At 48.3% G+C, this 14,645-nt stretch overlaps 1 protein-coding gene across 1 annotated transcript in view; it reads right to left on the bottom strand.

Moving 5' to 3' along the window:
• Window positions 1-14,645, bottom strand: part of ncoa2 (nuclear receptor coactivator 2) — a 52,835-nt gene that overhangs the window by 8,854 nt on the left and 29,336 nt on the right. Inside the window, 12 exon segments of the mRNA XM_063912798.1 lie at window positions 97-271; window positions 554-683; window positions 1,312-1,518; window positions 2,144-2,344; window positions 2,421-2,604; window positions 7,469-8,343; window positions 8,346-8,758; window positions 8,891-9,038; window positions 9,594-9,734; window positions 9,832-9,933; window positions 11,753-11,941; window positions 13,936-14,113. Coding sequence (XP_063768868.1) covers window positions 97-271; window positions 554-683; window positions 1,312-1,518; window positions 2,144-2,344; window positions 2,421-2,604; window positions 7,469-8,343; window positions 8,346-8,758; window positions 8,891-9,038; window positions 9,594-9,734; window positions 9,832-9,933; window positions 11,753-11,941; window positions 13,936-14,113 — 2,943 coding nt within the window.

The following is a 14,645-nucleotide window of genomic DNA, read 5'->3' as shown; positions in this document are numbered from 1 at the left end:
TAAATATAAATAATCTTGGGTTTTTTATTTCAGTATTTGAATTTGGCCTTCAGGGCTTCCGCAGTTTCTGAAACCACTCCCTCAGATTAATCTCACTTGTTCTACCAGAGACGGGATCCCCAGCGCTCGGTCGATCTCCTCCAGCCCATCGAAGTCTTTGAGGGCGGTGTACAGCTGGGACATCAGGACCCCCTCGTCCACTGCAACCACCTCCCCAGAGCCGTGGCCCCCACCTAGCAGCAGTTCCTCCTGGGGGGCCGTGTGCACCGGCCTGCAAAGAGGATATTTATTTTCAGTTCAAAACATCAAAATTCTCAAAAAATTACAAGGGGGGGGGGAGATTGGGTTTTATGATAATTTTGAATAAAATAAATATATAAATAAAAAAGGAAATAAAAAACAAGCAGCAGAAAATGTCAAATAACATAAAATAAAAATATTTGATGAGAAATATATGCTCATTAATAAGAAACTTAAAAATAATAGAAATAATAATTTAAGAAGATAAAATATGAAAACTGTACGTAAAGGTCATTTTGTACAGTTATCTCACCTGGCCTGGTTAACAAACGCCGTCTGGTCGATGGGCATCATGCTGTCGGGCCAGGGGGCCGTCTGGTTGGGGGGGGCTTGCTGCTGGGAGAAGTGGTGGCTGACCATCCCAATGTCCATGTCAGGCTGGGCTAAACGGCGGAAATCATTTATAAAAAGAGGGAATGGTCATAACAAGAAAAACAATCAGGTCATTTAAGGATGGTAAATATGCTCTTGAAACCACAACACAAAGCACATGGTTGTAAATACAATAAATTAATAAAAAATCACAGTTTTTTAAAGAATTGAAAGACCCTTTATATTCATGTTTAATGAAAAGATAAAAAACAAAACAAGATGAAGCACTGATTTGAATTTAGATAACAGATTACCACAATTAGCCACTAGGTGGCAGCAATTAGCACTTAACAGCATTGATTAAATATAAAATGGGTGAGGGTCTTTTTATTAGTTTTTTTGCATATTTTAACTGAGTGAGTAAAGGGTTTAAATACACTACAATGAATATTTCAACATGCAACATCTTTTTACTGTGTTTGACAAATAAAAATGAATTAGAAAAAGGTTAAAACACATTTCTTCGGGTTAAAGTAAATTAAGGTATTTTCCTTTTTGACTAGAAACACACTAAAGGTGAGTCTATAAAGTCTGGATTTAAATGCTTAAGCACCCGAGGACTCAGACTTCATTTCTATCCATTTCCTGCATTTCTAATCTCTAATCTCTAATATCATGCGTGTATTCCATGTCTCTCACCATTGGCCATCATGGGGGCCTGCAGCATCTGTCTTGACCCCGGCTGGCTGTTGGGCCTCATAGGAGCTCCGTTCGGCCCCATCCTGCCCTGCATGGGCCCTTGCTGCCCGGGACCGGACGCTCCTAGAGGAGGGGCGGAGGCTGAGCCACCCCAGCCCTCTTGCTGCTGCTGCATGCTGGGCCGAGGACCCCCGGGGGCCATCAGTCCTGCAGGAGCAAAGGGAGGTAAGAGGTTAGTGTGATACTAGGAGATGTTTTTGAATAAGTGACGGAGAGAGACTGTGGGTGGGTGAGTGTTTCCTGTGACAGGAAGTGAGTCACCCTGCTGCTAAGGGCGGTGGGGGGGGGTCTTTCCTCAGAAATTTGAACAAAATTTAAAGGGATGTGACGGTGTTTATCACTGGTGTGTTTGACAGAGTGAGAGGCAAAGAAATCAATACATTTCTGAGGATTTTTTGTGCTTCAGATCAAGTTTGCATGAATGTTTCCAGCTTTGGTTTAAACACTCTCATGGAGATTTTGTGAAAGAAGGACATTTACTTCTTGTATGAAATATAAGGGGGGGTATTAATGTCAGCATAAGGTGGTACAGAACAGGGGTGAAATGATTAGCGTTTTTGATGCATTTTACAGGTTAAAAAAGGTTGAGAATTAGGTATAAAAGGTATATATCGAAGGGGAAGATTCTATTAGTCTTTTGCATTTTGTTGACAATAAAGTCAGTGTAATTGTGAGGAATAAGAAGTAATGAATCAGAGGAAGAAGACTTGGGCATTTGGAGAATACACTCGAAAATTAAAGTTGAAACATTGAGGATAAAATTTGCCCCCACCTGTGTTGACCATGCCGGCCTGGTTACCCATCATGCCGTGATTTCCCACCATGCCTTGCTGCTGCTGCATGAGAGTGTAGGGGCTGGTGGCTCTGATGGGGTACTGTAGTGAGGCCTGCTGGGGGGACACGTTCATGTCCAGAGACACACTCCTCACGGGCAGACCCCGACCCGGCTGACCTGGACGCACCCCGGCAAAATCTGCAGGCAAAGAAATGGGTTGAAACGTGCAAAAAACGGAGACAGAATGTGGGTTTCTGTGGACTGTGAGACTCACTGGGGTTCATGGCGATGCTGCGGTGCTGCTGCTGCAGGGAGGGGCTGCTGTCGGACATCTGCAGGATGTCGTTGAAGATGTTCTGCTTGTCCATGGGGCTGGTCTGCGAGACGGGCCGCTGGTCCACGAAGAGAGCTGGCCCGGCGCTCTGCAGGTCGTTCAGGATGTCGTCCAGCTCCGACGACTGGGGGGGGGGGGGGGGGGGCGGTGGGGGACAGAGAGAGACAGTGAGGACACAGAGCTTGATCTGGCGCAGCCTTCTTCAGAACCTCTGAGATTAAATGGACCACTTTCATCAAATCTAGGTCACTCTGACTCCTCATCAGACCCCGGTGATCGAGGGGTTTCTTTGGGAGTTCACACTGATTTAAGCTTTACATAAATACACTTCGTTCCTTTTGTTCCTCTTTGTTGCTGGTATTTATTATAAGTTCAGTTTCTTAACTGAATTTGTAATTATATGTGATATATTTTTCTGCGTTTTGGACTGTCAAAAAAAGGCATTTAAAAACAAAAAACGACGGGGGAACAGAGGTAGGTAGCACACACACACACACACACACACACACACACACACACACACACACACACACACACACACACACACACACACACACACACACACACACACACACACACACACACACACACACACACACACACACACACACACACACACACACACACACACACACACACACACACACACACACACACACACACACACACACACACACACACACACACACACACACACACACACACACACACCTTTGGGTAAATAAGTTGCACCGTCTGCATCCGGCCACCAGAGAGCAGCACACACTGATCTCACACACTCGGCCTGCTCGTGACTTACAGTACAGCAGCAGAACAGCAGCCCCGCTCATTATTACCTCTCTGCTGCTTTAGATAAAAAGGGGGGGGGGGGTTTATCTGAAGGTGGGCTGCATACAGTGAGCTTTACTGTAAGAAGTGGGAGGCGCTGAGACTGGGGAGGCAGGGAGAAAAGCCCTAATGAGGTCAGGAATGATGTAATGCTCCTCCTCCTCCTCCTCCTCCTCCTCCTCCTCCTCCTCCTCCTCCTCCTCCTCCTCCGGTTGCTTTTACCCCTAATGGGTCACATTTCTTTCAATGCATGCTCCCGTCTGCAGTGCTGTGCATGTCGGAGCGTGCACGTTCCCCTCCCCTGCATCTCCGGAGCGTTTTCTGAGGAGGAAACGGCAAAAGTGGATGCCCCAGCTGCAGATGATTAGAGGAGTTCAGCCGAGGACACACACTGTACATTACCCAGCCGCTCTCTCAATACAGGAGGAGGCCGGGTCCTCTCAGAGAGACGTTATACAGGAGGAGGCCGGCTCCTCTCAGAGAGACGTTATACAGGAGGAGGCCGGCTCCTCTCAGAGATATGTTATACAGGAGGAGGCCAGCTCCTCTCAGAGAGACGTTATACAGGAGGAGGCCGGCTCCTCTCAGAGAGACGTTATACAGGAGGAGGCCGGGTCCTCTCAGAGAGACGTTATACAGGAGGAGCCCGGCTCCTCTCAGAGAGACGTTATACAGGAGGAGGCTGGCTCCTCTCAGAGAGACGTTATACAGGAGGAGGTCGGGTCCTCTCAGAGAGACGTTATACAGGAGGAGGCCGGGTCCTCTCAGAGAGACGTTATACAGGAGGAGCCCGGCTCCTCTCAGAGAGACGTTATACAGGAGGAGGCCGGCTCCTCTCAGAGAGACGTTATACAGGAGGAGCCCGGCTCCTCTCAGAGAGACGTTATACAGGAGGAGGTCGGGTCCTCTCAGAGAGACGTTATACAGGAGGAGGTCGGGTCCTCTCAGAGAGACGTTATACAGGAGGAGGCCGGCTCCTCTCAGAGAGACGTTATACAGGAGGAGGTCGGGTCCTCTCAGAGAGACGTTATACAGGAGGAGCCCGGCTCCTCTCAGAGAGACGTTATACAGGAGGAGGTCGGGTCCTCTCAGAGAGACGTTATACAGGAGGAGGCCGGCTCCTCTCAGAGAGACGTTACCCCGAAATCTAACGCTGTCGAAGCCAGCTTTATTTCTGAGAGGGAGGCTTTGCTTTTTGGGGTTTTCCCTTTCCTTGGGTGTGCATGTCAATGGTCTGCAACGTCTCAAATCCTCTTTGAGCATTAAAGCAGTACAGTAGAGCCCCTAGATACTAATATAACCCTGAAAATGAGCAGGATAAAGCTGCTTTAATTGCATTTCTTAATTAAAAAGAGGCAATTAGTCACGATTATGTCTCAGATTTCAATAAAAGAAATCCTGTTTTTGCAGACAATAAATATTGGGAGTAGAGATTAAGTGAAATTCCTCAGTCTCTGTATTGTCTGGAGTGTAATTGGTTTATAAATTGAAAGAAATAGTGTTTTTGGCAAGAATTAATGTAGATTGTATCTGCTTGGGCCTGTTTATTTGTAGTTTTTCCCTTGTGTGTTATTTATTTACCACATGTGACACTAAGAGGACTGTAGCTTTCTGTAGGTCCTCTCGACTTCAATCTGGGAAATTAAGTAAATGTTGTTGTGGACTGAAGGTAAGGAGGAGCATCAACCATGAAACAGGAAGTGAGAGTGAGGGCGGGAAAAGCAGAACTGCAGAGACGTCAACAGTAGCAACGCAGAGAAACCCTGGCCTGAAAAACAGCTGACAGCAACTTCTAGAGGATGCAATACTGAAGTTGAGCAATATGTGAAGGTGGGATTATGGGGGGGGGGGGGGGGGGCGGGAGATGAAGACACGAGTCCTTAGAAAGTCTTTTTTGCAAAGAAGCTGAATCATTAAGATCATTTCAAGCCCAAAAATACAGCAAATACTGACATTTTATGCAAATTAATGTTCAGAAAGCTCTTTATGTTTCTCATAGTGCTCCTCTTTCCACTCTCTGTCTGAAACCAGAGCCCAGTCTGCTCTGATTGGTTAGCTGGCCGGCTCTGTTGTGATTCCTCAACCTGCTTAGAGACGTCCTTAGCCTATCAAGTCTAATGTGTTGGAGTGCTAACCAATAGGAGCGCTGCTAGGATTGTTACAGTTAATCTCTGTCCATCATATAATTGTTAATTTCTCTAATGTTTAAAGGTGTGTAATAACCACCCACACCCACACCCACACCCACACCCCTCCCTCTCCTCTCTATCTCCATGGCAGCAGAGAGGACATGCAGCAGCATATGGCTCATCATTTTCTCTATGCTCTCCTGGGGGGGAGAGATCTACTCCTCTTTGTTCAGCAGCTCTTATTATCCACCCAATCACATCCTCCTCCTTCTCCTCTTCCTCCTCCTCCTCCTCCTCTATTCGTGTACCCGAGTGACCGAGCACATACTGTACATGCAGACGCAGAGAGCGAGTCTGGAAACTAATTCTATAGAAATGTGGAGGAGAGAGAGTCTAAAAAGCACATTTTAATGACATTTTTGCCTTTTTTTAATTCAGAAATTAGGTTTGATTTTGTGTAAATGAGATCTATTCATCATACCTCTAAAAAGAAGAGTAGACTTTGAGGTAATAAGTCACAATAAAGTTGTACCGCAGATTTGGGTGATTATTTATACTGTATGCTTTATAAATAGTCAGACCGGGAGGACAGAAGTTGCCCAGTTGCTAGGCAGACAACTCAAGGGCTAGGACAGAAACGCTCACTTTGCACACTTCTTAAAACCAGAATCAGAGCTGAGAATGTAGCTCCTTTTAACGACTGAATGACTGTTTTGTACATCAATGACATTTTATAATGGGTTTTTGTTGCACTCTGTCTTCACGTTTTTAAGGATTCTTTATTTCCTTGCATTAAAATGAGCTGTTCTAATAAACTTGCATATAAAGCAAGGGGTCAAATGTCATATTTAGCTTGCGTAAGATGTGTTCTTTAAGACTGAAGGAAAGAAAACCTCCAAATGTGTCCAAATCATCATGCACTGGTTTGTGTTTGTGCATTTTAGGTTAAATAACATGTCTTCTTTCAGACTAGAGGAAAGACACACATCCAGGAGTTTATTTCACTACCTGTGTCTGCAGATTCCTCATACATTAGCACTACATAATGCCTCTTTAGCACATTTAAACGCAACACATATTGCCTTAATGTCAGTGATGCCGCGGGGAAGGTGCATGGTGAGATCTGTCAGGTATTTCTCTCACCTGAAGCGTCTCCTCTGCAGGTAATTATCTTAAAAGCATGCATGTTCCCTGGATCCCTGCTGAGTCACAGAAGATGAGGACATTCAAAGGAACATATGCACAAGCTTTTATGTACTATGAAACCTATGAAAGGTTACGAATCAAAACCTGAGAGCTTCGGTAGAGCTTCCTGCAGAATAAAAAGCTGAACCTCTGCTAGAGAAAACTTCAGAGTTTCTGCAGCAACACTCCCTTCCCTCTCTTCCTCCCTCCTCCTCTCTTTCAGCATCAGGCCTGACCCAAGCCTGGTGCCAGAGGAGGACCGGGGCCAAACGCAGCCAGGATCAAATGTCTGGAGCTCCACGGGGCCCCCGTCCAAATGTCACAGCTGTTTGAAGCCGGTGGATCGCTTCCCTCTGCTCCCGCTGCCAGCCAGGCAGTGAAGGCACCAGATGTGTTTATACACGGGAATAAGAAACACACACAGTGTATTACGCCGGTATAACTGCTGTGTGTGTGTGTGTGTGTGTGTGTGTGTGTGTGTGTGTGTGTGTGTGTGTGTGTGTGTGTGTGTGTGTGTGTGTGTGTGTGACCTCCGCTGTGGATCTGACGCACCAACATCTGCTGCCTAACCCAGATCACCAGAGAGGAAGTGGAGCAGCACCGGAGGAAAGTTTATCCACGAAGAGAAGGAGGTTACTGACTCAGTCTGAGGGCAGCGCTACTTATTTCATCGCCTCAAAGAGGGGGGTAAACAAGATGCTTTCAACCCGAGGAGACCCTCCCTCACATGCGAAGAGACCCTGAGGATATCTAGACTGTACCCCAGGAAGTGGAACATGGATCTCATGTTTTTTGGACCTTTGCAGCCCCTGACTCAGGACACTGTTGTTGTTGTGTTGCTCTCACCTGCTCAGCGCGGTCGTATCCGGCGTCTTGTTTCTCCGTCTTCACCAGCGGGTGTTTCCCGCCCCCCTCCAGCTTCACCTCCCCCGGCTCCAGTTTCACCTTGTCCTTCCCCGCGGTGTCGTCCTTGTCCAGCAGGTACCTCAGCAGGGCGTTGTCCTTCTTCTTGGGGCTCAGGGGCTCCTGCTTCAGAGCCATGTCGGCCCCTGATGCCGGGCCCCCACCGCCCTGGTTGGGGTCCTGGCCCAGCTCTTTGCCCGTGGCCTCGGCGGTGAGCTTGGCCAGGTCCACGGGGGAGGTGCTGTTCTGCAGCAGCTGGTGCAGGATCTTGTGTTTCTCCTTCAGGGAGGAGGCGTGAGTGCTCCCTGCAGCGAGGCCCCCTCGGCCTCCGGCGGGGTCCTTGCCCTCTCCTCCGGGGGACAGGGGCGACTCCAGGGGCTCCGGCTTGGTGGTGAGCAGCTGCAGCAGCTTGGTGTGGCCCTTGTTGTCGTGGAGACGGTTCAGGGCGTCCAGGCCGTCAGGGGCCCCCTCCCGCTCCTCCTTGGGCTCCATGTTGCCTTCCTGAGAGGGCCCCTGCCCCGCCTCCATGTGAGGTCCGAATGATTCTCCTCCCAGTTTGGACATCAGATGAGGGCCACCCCCTGGCCCCTGTGTGACCCCCGCCGGGGAGCCCATCTTTCTGTCCGGAGAACCCAGTGTGTGTGTGTGAGGGGCCCCGTGCCCCACCCCGTGGCACTCGCTGAGGGCCTGCAGCGCGGACAGGGAGCTGCTGGTGTAGCTGTTAGCATGCGTGTTAGCAGTGCTGCTGCTCCCTGCGGGGCCCCCACACAGCCCCACAGGGGAGGGAGAGTGCAGGGCCGCCACTCGAGGGCTACCGCCCCCCCGGGGCTCCCTCGGTGCCGGGGGGACAACATGGAGTTCTGTTGGGGTGGGTGTGGCCCCCCTGCCGGACTCGGGCTGGCTCTGGAGGGACTGTTCATCCTCCAGTTGGGCCCCTGCTGCGGTGGCTGCATGCCCCCGGTGTGGTTGTGAGGGGGGGGACACCCGAAGCGGTAAGCCTGCATGTGGCCCCCCATGGCTGGTGGCTCTCGGGGTCCGGTGGGGCCCGGAGAGGAGAAAGGCGTGCTGTTGCTGCTGATGGTGGTGTCCTGTCCCTGGGGCCCAGAGCCGGGCAGGCTGCCAGGCGTCGGGGGGGTCATGGAGGGGGTGGAGGAGTTCATGGGTTTGGGGGCCATTCCCGGGGTCTGACTGCCGGGGCCCATGTCCTGACCCATCCCGCACACCGTCTGCTCCCTGAGGGACACACAGTAAGACTGGATTACACTCCCTGAGACTGAGAGGCTGCAGGAGGGGGCACGCTGCAGCACGCCTCCCCCTCCTGCTGCAGAGCCCCCCCCTAACGCCACAGGTGCATGCAGAACATACCTCTGCAGGATGTGCAGCGACATGTAGAGCTGCGGCTCGTTGGTGGCCGGAGAGCGCACCAGCTTACTCTTGGTGTGCGCCGACACGATGGTGCCGTCCGACAGGGAGAAGCGGTAGATGGGGCTGAAGGCCTGGCCGTGGCGCAGCACTGAGGACAGAGGACAGTTTTCACTGGAATCAGTCGTGTGTTTATAGATAAGTCTGACTATTCTGTTCAGTTTAGGCTCTGTTAAATATCAGTGAATATGACTTTTTCAAACTTATGCACGCCTTCACTTCCATCACTTTCTTATATTAGAGCGCTGGATTTAATCATGACATCTGCCCATAAGCACTTATATTGGCAGGCGCACACAGAAAGCAACAATTATCTCGTCTATTTCAATTATTAGCCTCAGTTTTCAGTTTTTAGTGTGAAAGTGTTTACTTGTACACATTTTGCATGACATTGTTATGTTTTGTCTTAGCTTTTGCATTGCATATATAACTCATTTTACTCTGCTTTCCAACATTACCGGTGTTTTTTGCCCTTGTTTAAATCCTTAAATTAGCCCATAAGCACCTATAATTGGTAGCTTCACACACGAAACCTTTTATAAATACTAGATATGATGTCTGGGTTGTCTATTTTGAATCGTTTCAGCTTTGTTTTGGTTTAAAAGTGTTACTTTGTGCACGTTTAGCATGAGAAGCTGCTGGTTACCTTCCTGCTGGTGTCTCTTGGCAAAGGACATCTCCCCGTCGTTCTGCAGGTGGAACCTCTGGATGCAGCGCCGCACCAGGTCCTCCCAGCCCGGCTTCATGGAGGCCCGCAGCATGCTGGTGTCCAGGGACGTGATCTTACCTGAACGAACACACACACACACACACACAACTCATTCCCCTTCTAGGCGTGGGTCATTAAGTCGGACTGGATGGTGCGGTTCTGTGTGGTTGTGTACCTTGCAGGTCCTGGCGCGTGGTGAAGCTCTCGTGCGTGGGCAGCACCGGTCGCTCCTTCATTGGAACCCTGCGAGCCACACAGATCAGACAGGATTGGAAGTCTGAGAGGAGGAGGTGACGAAGAGGAGGAAGAGGAGACGGGGGAAGAAAATTAAACGCATGTTATTCCCAGGCAGCATAATTAATACGGTTATTAATGAGCAGGGGAATCAGAGCTCCACTTCCTTCATGAAGAGGAGCAGCGAACGCCTGCGTGGGAGATGATGGAGTGTGACCTTTGAAGGTGTGTGTGTGTGTGTTGGCCTGCGTCACTGGCTGGTCTCACCTGCAGTGCTATCTCACACTGATGACACCTCCCCTGGCCCCACATTAAAGACGGCCATCGCTCAATCATGACATCACACACACAAATAAATAAACACACACACTGAGAGATGACACTATGGGCAGGACAAGGGTGACCCCGAAAAACTCGGCCATCTAACTTTCCCTGTGCCAGTAATACCCACAATCCCACACGTGTTTCTGCCAGGGTTGCACACACACACACACACATTCCTGGTTCTGACTCGTAAACACAGTCTCCTGGGTGGTCCGGCCCTTAGATCTGTGAATCTCTCTCAATTCTCCTGCTTTCCCTCTCCTTCCTGTCTACAGTTGGACAAATTCCTGCACTGGAACCACTGATCCTGCCTCCACGCACGCACACACATACACATACACATACACACACACACACACACACACACACACACACACACACACCCCCCCCCCCTGGCCTGGGTCCTAGTCAGTGTTTCTGCCAGAGTACGGCTGGCAGGCAGCTGGTGCACAGACGAAGCCAGGGAGAGCAAAGACAGGTTGAGCCTCGGAGAGAAACATTTCCATTTTCACTTTCTCTGAGGTAGAGCAAAGAAAATAATTTTTCTGATGTTTAAATCTTGTTAAGGCACTTTTTTTAATGCAAACATTTAAAAAATGCTGGTTCCAGCCTCTAAATATATAAAGATTACTGGTTGTACTAGTTTTATATCATATAAAACTGAATATATTTGGGTAAAATGCCAATGAAATCTGGTGTTCAAAGGTCATTTAAGACGTATTTCTCTCAAAACCAATCTTTCTTTCCTCAGTAATAATAGCTTTTGATTGACTTCCCCTCTCATATTGACTTCTGAGTGTTTGAGTTTTGTATTTAAGGACTTAATGTAAATCAATTGAAAGTTCTGACATCCTAGTCACATTTCTTACAATTAAATTAAGTTCTTTAATTCTCAATTTGCAAAAGAGCTGCAGGAATGAGTCATTCAACCCTGACATGACTCAGCATTTTAGGCACTTCCTGTCCCTGTGGCCTGGAGGTCGATGGTCTTTCTGAACTTTGATAACCTTTATAACCCAACATTAGCCGCCTTTAGCTTAGCGGTGGTGACGTGAAGTCATGTGACCGTGCTGTAGTTCTTTTATAGCCCAACATTAGCCGCCTTTAGCTTAGCGGTGGTGACGTGAAGTCATGTGACCGTGCTGTAGTTCCTTTATAACCCAACATTAGCCGCCTTTAGCTTAGCGGTGGTGACGTGAAGTCATGTGACCGTGCTGTAGTTCCTTTATAACCCAACATTAGCCTCCTTTAGCTTAGCGGTGGTGACGTGAAGTCATGTGACCGTGCTGTAGTTCCTCTATAGCCCAACATTAGCCTCCTTTAGCTTAGCGGTGGTGACGTGAAGTCATGTGACCGTGCTGTAGTTCCTCTATAGCCCAACATTAGCCTCCTTTAGCTTAGCGGTGGAGACGTGAAGTCATGTGAACATGCTGTAGCTCCTTTATAGCCTAGCATAAGCTTTTTAAAAACCCTCATATGTGGAGATGATTCTGCTGAATAGGTAAGTATCATGACATCATATCATCCTCTCTTCGTACCGTCCCCCTCTTCCTTGATGGACTTCGGCTCGGACACGGCGAAGCACTGCATGGTCTCGTATTTCTGCTGCTGCGGCTCGTGCTCCTGCGCCTCCTCCTGGTTCTCGCTGTGAGGGTTCACCAGCATCCGGCAGTTGAAGGTGTGGCTGTTCCTCCTCGGACCCTCGCTGGACCACGGTACGCCGTTCACTGCAGGGAGAGGAAGAGGAACATTTAATATGTGAGTGTGTGTGTGTTTTACTGCAGCCAAAAGTGAACAACAAACCAGGGGAAGGGAGCCAATAGAGGCTAGCACGGTGTGAGTGAAAGACATAATGAGAGCAGAGGAGGAGAGAACGGAGAGGAAGGAGTGTGAGGAAGAGGAGTGGGCTGTTGCCGGGTAGAGATCAGACGTAATGAGCAGCACAGACAGGACTCCATATGCATGTCCTCTAAAACACCACTGCCAATCTACTCTCCCACACACACACACACACACACACACACACACACACACACACACACACACACACACACACACACACACACACACACACACACACACACACACACACACACACACACACACACACACACACACACACACACACACACACACACACACACACACACACACACACACACACACACACACACACACACACACACACACACACACACACACACACACACACACACAGATCTGATTCAGAGCATTGATAATCTTCAGAATCTGGGACACTGTGATGATCGTTCAGGAGGCGCAGAGACACAGATGGTGGGCAACCAGACCTCGATAGGGAGGAATAGGGGGAGCGAGGGAAGAGGAGAGAGGAGGCGAGAGGACAAGGAGACGAGAGAAGGAAGTAGAGGAAGGGAAGAGGAAGAGGACATGCTGAGGAGGATGAGGAGAGGATGGAAAGATTGGAGGAAACAGGAGGAGAGGAGAGAAGAGAATTGGGAGAGGAAAGGAGACAAGACGAGGTAGGGGAGAGGAGAGGTGACAAGAGTAGAGGAGAGAAGAGGAGAGGAGAGGAGAGAAGAGGAGAGGAGAGGAGAGGAGAGGAGAGGAGAGGAGAGGAGAGGAGAGGAGAGGAGAGGAGAGGAGATGAGAGGACGGGGAGACGATGGAAGGAAGTAGAGGAGGGAGGAGGAAAAGCTGAGAGGAGGATGGGTAGAGGATGGAGAGAGTGGAGGAAAAGGGAGGAGAGGAGAGAAGAGAATTGGAAGAGGAAAGGAGACGAGACAAGGTAGGGGAGAGGAGAGGTGACAAGAGTAGAGGAGAGTAGAGAAGAGAATTGGGAAAGGAAAGGAGACGAGACGAGGTAGAGGATAGGAGACAAGGGGAGATGGGAGAATGAGGAGACAAGGGAAGGTAGTAGAGGAAGGGTAAAAGCTGAAGAGGAGGATGAGGATGTAAAGACAATGAAGGAAAAGTGAGAGCGAGGCGATGACAAAGGGAAGATAGTGAGTGTGAGAAACACAGAGAGCGGAGAAAGGGAAGGAAGAGAGGAAGCTGCTGACGGGGAAGAGGAGCCCAGAAAAGGAAGTTAATTATCTGGAGGAAGAGGAGGGGAGAGAGATGTGTGCAAAAGAGAAAAATGAAAAACCTAGATACACTGAGAGAACGCTGAGTACAGGTTTGATTTATCCAGAGAAACACACGTTTTCAGGCCTACAAATATAAAATAACTTAGTGTTTTCATCCAAACAATTGCACAAACTCAAAGCTAACCTCATTTACATTTATAATTTAAGGTGAAACTGCAGCTACTTTGCACACTTTATAAAGCATATATCTTTATAGCGTTAGTGTATTTAGTAGTAAGTCTATCACAGTGTTTTCTAACTTATTCATTCTGTGCAATCTTCTAGTTCACATGAATATATTTACTGTTTTCTTCATTTAAAGACATATGAAATGTTTCTGCTTTGTATGCAGCTGTAACAAAAGCATTATCCAATTAAGGATCAATGAAGTTTATCGGATCTTATCCTTGAGTTTTTGTTTTATCCAGCGTTTTGCACATCTTCTCAGTCAGCGTTTTAATCAAACCTAGAGAGGTGAAAGTGAGCCAGAAAGATGTAGAGACACAGGGATGATTAGGGAGTGTTACGAAGACGTGAGGGTGTCAGAAAGAGAGACGTGGAGACACAGACTGACGGAGAGAACCCCGAAAGGGTTAAATGATAGTGGTTCTGACCGAGGGATTTGGGCAGCAGGTTCTTGATGAACTCGGCGTGGTCTCCGACGTGCAGCACGCTGTAGACGCTGGTGTTCATCAGCTCCTCCTGGTTGTAGCGCAGATACTGCGTCACGTTCTCAGACACGAACACGATGTTCCCCTCCATGTTCACCACGAAGAAGAAGCCGTCCAGGGCCTGGGGGGGAGAGGAGACCGGGTCAGAATGGGTTGGATTATCGGCCAATACTAACACATTCATTTTGACAGGAAAATGGAAGAAAAAGCAGTAAAAATGAGTTTAAAAACACCTGTGTGTTTGTGATGTTTCGCCCTGCTATGATATGCTTTCCCTTCTTCATGACTTATTAGATTAATGTACCGCTTTAGCTTGAAATCGTTTAATTTTCAGTTAATAAATAGCATTTCCTAAACTTTGTTGATGGCCAATTATCCAATTAAATGCCCGTGTGGGTTTAAGTATTGACCATCTGCATCCTCTGTTTTCTGTACACGGTCCATGATATGCATTAGAGCTGCAACGGTCATTAAATTAATCAACAGGATAAAAATGCTTTAATAATTCATAGGTAATTAAAAGGTCATTTTTCATCTAAAATGGCAGGAAATGCTATTTTTAAGCCACTTTAATCTGGAGATCCCCTGCTTTTTCTCACTTATACATCATAAAATAGTGAATATTCTGGGTTTTAAAGACTTTGAATTGGTCT

This window comes from Eleginops maclovinus, chromosome 21 (genome assembly GCF_036324505.1).
Source record: "Eleginops maclovinus isolate JMC-PN-2008 ecotype Puerto Natales chromosome 21, JC_Emac_rtc_rv5, whole genome shotgun sequence".
Classification (NCBI taxonomy): domain Eukaryota; kingdom Metazoa; phylum Chordata; class Actinopteri; order Perciformes; family Eleginopidae; genus Eleginops; species Eleginops maclovinus.
This window is presented reverse-complemented; position numbering and strand designations above follow the sequence as displayed.